The sequence below is a fragment of the Octodon degus genome, unplaced genomic scaffold (assembly GCF_000260255.1).
Source record: "Octodon degus isolate 3935 unplaced genomic scaffold, OctDeg1.0 scaffold00054, whole genome shotgun sequence".
NCBI lineage: Eukaryota > Metazoa > Chordata > Mammalia > Rodentia > Octodontidae > Octodon > Octodon degus.
The window spans coordinates 12,861,135-12,871,204 of NW_004524630.1; the positions used below are offsets into that span (position 1 = coordinate 12,861,135).

The following is a 10,070-nucleotide window of genomic DNA, read 5'->3' on the forward strand; positions in this document are numbered from 1 at the left end:
CTAAGCTTGTTCTAAGTAGGTGCTTTAGACCACTGAGCCATCTCACCAGCCCCTTTTGTTTGTTTTTGAAATAGGGTCTTGTTATGTAGTTCAGGCGGGGCTGGACTTACTCTGTAGCTCAGGCTGACCTCAGACTTGGAGTTTATCCTCCTGCTTCAGCCTCCTAAGTGCTGGGATTACAGGTGTGTGCCACCATGGCTGATTTCTGGGTTGATATTTTGTATTAGTACTTTGAAGATATTCTGTGTGTTTTGTGGGCTTTTTTGTTTTGTACAGGGAATAGAGCTTGGGACCTTGTGCTTGCCAGGTATGCACTGAGTGTGCCACTGAACTACATCCCCAGCCCTAGATTGTCTGAAAGATTATTTCTTTCAGTCTCCTTAGGCTGTTGTCGTAGCTGTCCTGGGTCATAGCAGCAGGCTCTGCCTGTTGTCTTTCCCTTCTCTAACTTGCTCTTAACACTGCTACTACTATTGTCCTAAGATACAGGTGTCACTATTTCAGTCCCTTGTTTAGTGCCCGCCACTAGTTTCATGTGAAGTCCATATTTTTCAACCTAATTTATAAGGCCATTTGTCATCTAGCCCCTTTTTTAATTGTATAAGTTTGCCTCATGTTTTGTTATTCTTTCTCTTACCAAGTTTATGTTCCAAATTTAGTAATCTACCCCCACTCTGGCTTCTCACTGTTGTGGTTTGTGTGTAGTGGTCTCCCCAAAGCCTTATCATTAGTAGGTGGGGTTTTTTGGAGCTGGCTGGATCTAGTATGGATGAAGGGTGTGTGATGACTGCAGGAGTCCACTGATGTTTGAACGTAGTTCTGGACATGGATAACAGGAAGGCCCACCCTGGGTGTGGGTGGCACCATCCAACAGGCTTGAATGGAATGCAAGGGGCAGAAGGCAGGCCAGCTGCTTCCTGTCTGCCTTGTCATGATCCGTTTCTTCTCTGCCATCCCTTTCTGGGATTTCTACAAACTGTGAGCCAAAATAAACCTTTTCTCCTTTAACCTGTGGTTGTTGGGTGTTTTGTCCCAGCAATGAAAAAAGTAATTAGGACTCCCACATCCCACGCTCTTTCTCAGGACCTTAGTGCATGTCTCCTTTGATCTCCTGTGACGCGCACCTCCTCCTGTCTGCCCGCAGCCTCCAGCATCCCTACCCTGCTTCTGGTGCCACTTTCTCTGACTAACTCCTATTTATTTATTTACTTATTTAGGATCTTCTGGGGGAAATAGTGTTCATTTTAATCAGAACTCACCCCCCCACACACACACACCATGTGCTCAGGCCCAAAGGCACGCCCGCAAGCAGGCCCTCACTCCTTTGAGAAAGGATGGAGAAGTTTACATGTTTTTTCTGGGGATGCCTTCTTTATCCAGTCAAATTAATTAGATCTGTCTTTATACTTTGAAGTACTTTTACTTTCCATTTTCATTCCACTTAAAGTTCAACATAATTCCTTGTTAATAATCTTCCCTGCAAGACTAAAGTTTCTTGAGGGAAAGGTTTATCATTCTTGCTCTTTGGCAATCCCTGGGACTTAGATCAGTGCCAGCACATGCTAGGAATCACGGATGATGAAACCCTCCCACTCTTGCTTCCTGTTGCTTTACATACATAGTGAGTGAAATTCATGTTTCTCAAAACTAATCTGTTGTATCTTTCTTTCCTATTAGATTCACTTATTTTCTCCACCTGCCCCCCAGTCCATCACCATATACCAATCTTAAACTGAACTGTACCAACTTATTTTTATATGTTTGTGCATACCTTTTTTTTTTTTTTTTAAAGTTTTCTAATTAGTTTAATATTTATTTATTTATTTGTTTGTTTATTTAGTGTGTGTGTGGCCAGCTCAGCCCACCAGGGGGCGGGCTGGCTGGCATGTGGTGCTGGGGATTGAACCACGGTCCCTGTGTTTTGCTTAGCTTAGCTTGTTCTAAGTAGGTGCTTTAGACCACTGAGCCATCTCACCAGCCCTGTTTGTGCATACCTTTGCTCACAGATTTCTTTAATTTTTCCAGTGACAAAATCATACTTCTTTAAGTCCTGGTCAGAGTTCTTCTCAACTTTGAAGACAGAATTAATCACTGCTCCCCATAGCTGTGAAGCCGTAGTAATGTTTTTCTTAGTTCTGAATATAAATAATCCTTTTCTTGTATTCTGATTAGTTGAGAATAAGGTTTATAGTCTGTTCATCTCTGTATAACTAGGTGTTACTGAGTGTAGTTGAATTAAATGTACATGATCAACAGTAGTGGATTCATGGTCTTTTGCGTCCCTCGTTGCTGTCTAGTGCACATCTCTGATCATTTCAGGTGTTATGGAGAGCTAGAGGAGGGGCAGGGTCCTGGAGCGAGACTCGTTCTGCATTTCACATGTGTCATTTCTTTGCTAAAGAACTTTGGAAAAGAAAATCTTAACCTTCTTTGAGTTGAAGTTTTCTTATCTGTCAAATAGAAATAAAGATAATAGCTGCATTGCCTCCTTAATAGAACTGTGTTAAGAATCAAAGGAATTTTTAAAAAGTAAATGAGGGGCCAGGGAGATGGCTTGATGGAATAGGCACTTCCCTGGCAAGTGCATGGGCCTGAGTTCAATCCCCAGTGCCACCCCCCCCAAATAAATAAAATAAAAGAGGTAAATGCATATGAAAGTTGTCTGCATTTTATAAAATGCTATTTAAATGTTGGTAGCAGTTGAACCATCTGTCCTTCATCCCCCTAACCCTGTTTTTGTTGTTCTTTTAGACCTCGGCACAGTGTGGCAAGTTTAGAAAGCATTGTCAATGAAGCCAAAAACATTCCAGCTTTTCTGCCCAACGTGTTGTCTCTCAAAGAAGCCTTACAAAAGGCTCGAGAGTGGACGGCGAAAGTGGAAGCTATTCAGGTAAGGAGACTTGTATTAGTCTGCCTGTCATCAGTACTTCAGGTAAATCCCTTAAGCCTTCAGTTCTTCATGATGGAGCAGTCCTAGTGCAGGAGTAACAGTACTTGAAACTTACTTAGACTTTCATAGCTTAGAAGAAAGATTAATTACTTCAACATATTAGTTTATGTTGTCAAAGGTGATGGAATTAGCTGTTGAGCTCTTACAGGTAAGGAGTTTATCACCTGTGTGCATGAATTATTTTTAAAATAAGAGGCAGAAAAATACAACTAAATGAATCTTAATTGAATACCACAGCATGCTTGGTACTTTTTAGGTTTGGGAGAAGCAGAAAGGTAAGATGCTAGCCTTCAAAATAGCATGTTTCTTTAGTTGAGATAAATATTATACTGTGTAATTCAAAATGGTGCCAGGCATGGTGATGTATGCCGATAATCCCAGCACTCGGGGCTGAGGCAGGAGGATCAATATGAGATCAAGGCCAGACCTTGTCTAAGAAAAAAAAAAAGTGGAATTATTTTACTGCTGAAGGTATGTTCAAATTATAAAAAGCTGTTAGTAGCATCTACAATATGCTGTATATAGATATTCTCATTCTCCTCTTTTTTTTTTTTTTTTTTTTTACTGGCCTCTGAATGTCTTCAGGGCCAGTTTGGCTGGCTTGAGTTGTGGGGATGAACCACAGCAACCTGAGCCTGACTGCTTGGTTGAAGCAGCCACTTAAAGAACTGAGCTAAGGGGCAGGCCCCTACATGGAAATATTGAAACTTTGAACTTATTTGAAACTTTATTCCTGATTGCATTTATATATGTCTGCTCCTCTGAACTGTTTATGCCATCTTGTTATCTCATTAATTAAAGAAATAAAATCTTAGATGTATTCATTAAAAAACAAACTTCTACAATTTTTTTTTTTCATGTTAAGCACCCTACCAGTGAGTTATACCTGTAGTCATTGTTTTAGTAGGAGGTAGACTCACAAATATATGTGGTGAATTAGGAATAATGGAATAATGGACATAGATAGGTTTGTCCTCTGTGCTATGCATGTGAAATTAGAAGTACATGTGAATTATGATGTACATTAAAAATAAGAGCAGCACTGCTTGACAGTTTGACTTAAAATTTTTATTAAACTGAAAGCCCTTTTAAAAAGCATAAAGCTAATGTATGGCAGCCTTTTGAAATGTTTAATACGTTGCTTTATGCATGTAAAATAATATGGTTTTCTGAAGTTGTGCTTTGTCACTTAATGCTATTTGTCTGAAAAATGCAAGTCACTTAAATTTTGACAGGACTGCCCTTTAATTTGGAGGTAACGAGCTTGTATCATGAGGAAGTGCTTGGTGGACACCAGTGTGGGTTATGGATGGAGGTGCAGGCACGGAGCCTTCAAAGAAAGATCGGTGGTGGTGGGTGTAAGATTGAAGAGTCAGTGCGATGCTGATCTTCCTCGGGTAGATGTGCTGACTTTCAAATGAACTTTTTCTGGTTATTATAAATCCATGTAGAAGTGTAGGTATAGACGTAATGGAAATACCAGGAATTCACAGTTGGTTTTTCTTAAAGACAGAAGGTCCCCCCTAAGCTTGTCATCAACTCTTCTGCGGTATATTGCCATGCTCCCTAAGACAACTCAAATTGTGCGAGAATCTACTCTTGTTTTTCAGAGCGGCAGCAACTACGCTTACTTGGAGCAGCTTGAAAGCTTATCTGCCAAAGGCCGCCCTATCCCTGTGAGACTTGACGCGCTGCCACAGGTGGAGTCGCAGGTGGCCGCGGCGCGCGCCTGGAGAGAGCGTACGGGGCGGACCTTTCTTAAGAAGAACTCCAGCCATACGTTGTTACAGGTGAAGTGTAGTTTATTGTATGTGCTCTTAATTCCCATGAGCATTTTGATGGATTGTTACCTACAGATGGCAGTAGTGTTGGTGAGCAAGGTTTGCAGTTCAGTCATCATTACAAGTGATTCCCATTAAGTGATGTTGACCTAAAATCTGAGACTTTACACAAACCTTATTTGGTTTGTGTAAAGTCTCAGAAAAAGCATCTATTTCTAGTTCATCTTATTTGTCCAGAAAAAGCAGGTAGCCGCATCTTAATTCTGTTATTGGACTCTGTCACTAACTGAAGGACAATTTGAATATTTCATTGAACAGTTGAATGTGGTAGTTAAGAGCATGGGCTTTGGAATAAAATAGTTCATTTATCTTGTTTTGTTCCTTAATCCCTAACCCTGTATTCTTGGGCAAGTTGTTCCTTTTCTGAAATCAGTTTCCTTTGTGAAATGCAGAACATAAATACCTACTGCACAGGATTGTTGAGTGTATTGAATTAGATAATATGCATAAAGTTTTTTTAAGAAATGCCTGGGAGGGGCCAGCGAGATGGCTCAGTGTGGAATAAGCGCCTTCCTGGCAAGTGCAAGGGTCTGAGTTCAATTCCCGGTTCCGCCAAAAAAAAAAAAAAGAAAAAGAAATGCCTGGGAGAAGAATTAAAAACATCATACCACAGTGATATATACACATCCACACCTATATTTATAGCAGCACGTTGTATAATAGCTAGATCTTGGAAATAACTCAAATGCCCATCAACTGAGGAATGGCTAAAAAAAAAATGGTGGTCTTTTTATATGGTGGAGTACTACTCAGCCGTAAAGAGGAATAAACTTGAGACTTTTATAGGTAAATGGATGCAACTGGAATCCATATTCATAAGTGAAATAAATCATACTCACATGTGTAAATATCATATTGTCTCCTTAGTGTGAGAAGTTGAAAGTAGATAAGATCCAAAATGTAGAATGGATATTATAAAATGGGTAGAAACTATTCAAAAGGAAAGAAACTGGGGTGGGGGGAAGGACAAAAGGAAGGGAAAATCATATGACAGTTAAGATAGTTATATTTCTAATTTGTCATGATTCATTTAGAAGAAAGATTTGTGCTAATTGTTTGGGCAATTAAATGCCAGTTTCTTATGCTCTTTATTTATTCTTTTCTGCATTTAGGACAGGGTCTATGGGTCTCACTACATAGAGCTGACTCATAGTGATTCTCCTGTTTTCAACCTCCCAAGTGCTGAGATTACAGGTGCATGCCACCACTCTCAGTCTCAGTTGCTCTCTCAGTGTGCCCCACAGGCGGGGCCGGCAAGGCACGCTGGGGATTGAACCCTGGCCACTGTGTGGTGCCTAAAGCTCAGGCGCTTTAGTCCATGTAGCTTATACTCTTGAGTAACATTTAAAGATAACACTATGCAATGCATTAGTCACTGTTAACTCTCCTGTCTTGTTTTGAAATTTAAAAATCTCTTTATTTACAATAAAAAAGAAATGCTTGGGATATGGTGAATGATTCTCTTATAATTTTCACTTTAGATAGTTTATTTTCTATTTATTTTTTGATACAGGATCTCTCTGCGCAGTTTGGACTTGTAATTATCCTGTCTCAGCCTCCCCAGTGCTGGGATTACAGGCATGAGTCACCACGCCCAGTTCCTGGCCAGCATGGTGCGCCCAGGGTTCTGGGACCGGCACAACATGTGGTACCGGGGATCGAACTCGGGACCTTGTGCTTGCCAGGCATGCGCTTATGCTGCCAAGCTATCTTCCCCAGCCCCCAGTTTTCACTTTCAGATTCTTTTGAAAATCAATCAGAGTTTGTATTTTGTTTTTATAGGTGCTAAGCCCTCGGACTGACATTGGTATATATGGGAGTGGTAAAAACAGAAGGAAAAAAGCAAAAGAACTAATAGAAAAAGAAAAAGAAAAGGATGTAGATCTTGAGCCTTTGAGTGATTTGGAGGAAGGACTGGAGGAAACCAGAGATACAGCCATGGTGGTAAGAAACCATATTCACTTGAATACAAAATTCTCTGCAGGTGTTAGGTGGTCTTTTTTTATTTTTGTCTGTTTATACTTTGTATACTTTATTGTAGGCATTCTTTTTCTTTTTCTTTCTTTTTTTTTTTTTTTTTTTTTGCAGAACCGGGGATTGAACTCAGGCCTTTGCGCTTGCCAGGGAAGCACTTATTCCACTGAGCCATCTCCCCGGCCCCGGCATTATTTTTCATAGTACAAAAAGTTTACTCTTGCTTGTTTCTCAGAGCTGTCATTCTCACATCTATAACCTTTATTGTAATTTTAATACTTGTGATATGTTCCATCAAAGTTTTAGAAAATTTGTTGAATTTTTTTTTGTTTTGTTTTTTGGTCCTGTGTGTGTGTGTGTGTGTGTGTGTGTGTGTGTGTGTGTGTGTGTGTGTTCCCATGCTGGGGATCTTATTCCAGGGCCTCTTGTATAAGAGGCAAGTACTGTAACACTGAGCTGTAGCCCCAGCTTTCTCATTGTTGTTTTTTATTTTTTGGTACTGGAAGTTGAACTCAGGACCTCACATTTACCAGGCAGGCGCTGTGCCACTGAGCTATCACCCCCTCAGAATTTTTTTAAATGTTGAATATTGTACCTATTTTTAAGTTTCCTGTTTTCAGTAATAAAGTGAATCTTCTTGTATATTTATTCTTTTACTTTTCTAGTTTTGACTCAGTGGAACACTGGGTTTTTATTAGCTTTTTGCCTTTCAAGGTAATTGTACTGGCTTACTGATATGAGTTGCTTTTTTAAATATTTCATTTCTCTTAGTAACATTCAATAATGTAGTGAGCACTCAATAAAATATAGTAATGAAAATTATATGTTTTGTGTGTGAGTGGGAAAAGGAGAGTAAGAAGAAAGTGTCAAGATTTTTAGGAGCTTGACAGAGTGGAGTGAGTGTTCTTTTTTTGTGTCGGGGATCAAACTCAGGACCTTGCACTTGCCAGGCAGGCACTTAAGTGCTGAGCTATCTCCCTGGTGGCAAAGTGGAGTGAAAGTACTAGTTTGGGGAGTTATTCATAGGGAATTGCATGCACTAAGTAAGTTGGTACTGCTCTGTCTGCAGAAGAACCTGTTTTGAGGCCAGTCAAATTAGAGAAAACTGCCTCACAAGTCAGTCTTAATAGTCTTGCAGGGGGGGAATTACCCACTCGGTTCCCCCCCCCACAGGAGCTTTCTTTCTCTCAATAAATATATTCTGCTCATAAGAAAAAAGTCTTGCAAAAGAAACAAGTCAAAATTATATCAAGTTGTTTCACTGCTCCCAATAATTTAAAGAGAAAATGTATTGACAATTCTCATGATAATTAAATTTTGTTTGCTCTTATTTTGTTGGAATGAGTTTCATAAAATACTATTTTTATAATTGATGATCAGACTGTGTTGTTGTACTTCCACTGAAATGGAGAGGCCTTCTAGGGACAAGAATTTATTGAATAGAACTTGTCCGCAGGGAATAAATTGCAAGGGGATAGAAATCAATATTGTTTTCCTTATGGTGGCACGAGGTTAGACACTTTATGTCTTATCTTACTTAATCCTGAGAACAGTAAAACAGGACTGGTGGTGTATGTGTGCTGTGGTATATGTGTGTTTTCCAGAAAAGTGAAATTAAGAAAAGTTGTACCACAAATGAACAGTCTATCATAAATAGAAAAGCCAGATTTGGTACCTAAGTTACTTGATTTCAGTCATGCCCTTTTTCTCCTATATGTCTTACAGAAAAATTCAAAGTATCTAGTATCGCACATTGTCAAATGTAGTTGAACGTTACCCATTTCACACGTTAGGGGTATTTGCATGCAACCTGGCAGGGCACTCTACATTTCAAGAAATTATTTACAAGCATTGTTGAGGACAGTGCCTCGTTAGCATGAAGCCACAACTTGAAGAGCCCTTAGCCTTACGCATTTGTTTTTTGGGGTATACTGCAGTGACTCATCTCAATTAGATGTTTGTTGCATACAGGTGGCAGTATTCAAAGAACGAGAGCAAAAAGAGATTGAAGCCATGCATTCCCTGAGAGCAGCCAACCTGGCCAAGATGACAATGGTGGACCGTATAGAAGAAGTAAAGTTTTGTATCTGCCGTAAGACAGCCAGCGGGTTCATGCTTCAGTGTGAGCTCTGCAAAGACTGGTTCCATAACAGCTGTGTTCCCCTTCCTAAATCAAGTTCCCAGAAAAAAGGATCCAGCTGGCAGGCTAAAGAAGTTAAATTCCTTTGTCCTCTTTGTATGCGGTCTCGGAGGCCCAGGCTAGAGACTATACTGTCACTGCTGGTGTCCCTTCAGAAGCTGCCTGTGCGGTTGCCTGAAGGAGAGGCCCTTCAGTGTCTCACTGAACGTGCCATGAGTTGGCAGGACAGAGCCCGGCAGGCCCTCGCCACAGATGAACTGTCGTCCGCCTTGGCCAAACTGTCTGTGCTAAGCCAGCGGATGGTTGAACAGGCAGCCCGAGAGAAAACGGAAAAGATCATCAGTGCCGAACTCCAGAAAGCAGCTGCCAACCCAGACTTACAGGCAAGTTTAGGATTTATCTTCTTTCTTTGTTTCATGGGGTAGTATTTGACAGCCTGTGATTAGTAAATGAGAGTTATCCTATCAGTTGACTAGGAACACCACAGCAAGTAGCCTGCAGCTGGGTGGTCAGTGTCTGTCTTCTGCATGCACCCACCGCAATCTCTTCAGGTGTATACCTAGGTTATTTAGTGAAGTATTACCTGGAAATGCCATTCAGAGGAATTTCTGCATCACAGACAATTAATTTCTATTAACTGTTACACCGCAGTTCAGTGCTTTGCAAGTTCACATCTTGTTGACCTTCAAGTCTCCCATGTTGCCTCTGTTCATCTTGGAATTCTCTGCTACTTAGGGACACCTGCCTAGCTTTCAGCAGTCTGCGTTTACCCGGACGGTGAGCAGCGTGTCGTCCTCCCCTCGACACACGGTGGAGTATGACGACGAGGAGACTGACTCGGATGAGGATGTGCGGGAGGCCTATGGCTGCGACGTGAAGGTAACTGCGGCAGGCCGTGTGTGTGCACGTGCTGCTCAGCGACACGTGGGCGGGCCGTGTGTGCGCGCGCTGCTCAGCGACACGTGGGCGGGCCTGTGTGTGTGTGTGTGCGCGTGCTGCTCAGCGACACGTGGGCAGGCCGTGTGTGCGTGCACTGCTCAGCGACATGTGGGTCCTGTGTGTGCGCGTGCTGCTCAGTAACATGTGGGCAGGCCGTGTGTGTGCGCGCGCTGCTCAGCGACATGTGGGCCCTGTGTGTGCGCGCTTTGCTCAGCGACACGTGGGC

General features: G+C 41.5%; 1 protein-coding gene across 4 annotated transcripts in view; it reads left to right on the forward strand.

Moving 5' to 3' along the window:
• The window catches only part of Kdm5a (lysine demethylase 5A), a 125,706-nt gene that overhangs the window by 78,632 nt on the left and 37,004 nt on the right, over positions 1-10,070 (forward strand). For all 4 annotated transcript variants that reach the window (XM_023717719.1, XM_023717720.1, XM_004633393.2 and 1 more), the window contains 5 exons: positions 2,752-2,890; positions 4,561-4,740; positions 6,574-6,735; positions 8,737-9,288; positions 9,641-9,784. In XM_023717719.1, the coding sequence (XP_023573487.1) occupies positions 2,752-2,890; positions 4,561-4,740; positions 6,574-6,735; positions 8,737-9,288; positions 9,641-9,784 (1,177 nt within the window). The remainder of the gene's footprint in view (positions 1-2,751; positions 2,891-4,560; positions 4,741-6,573; positions 6,736-8,736; positions 9,289-9,640; positions 9,785-10,070) is intronic.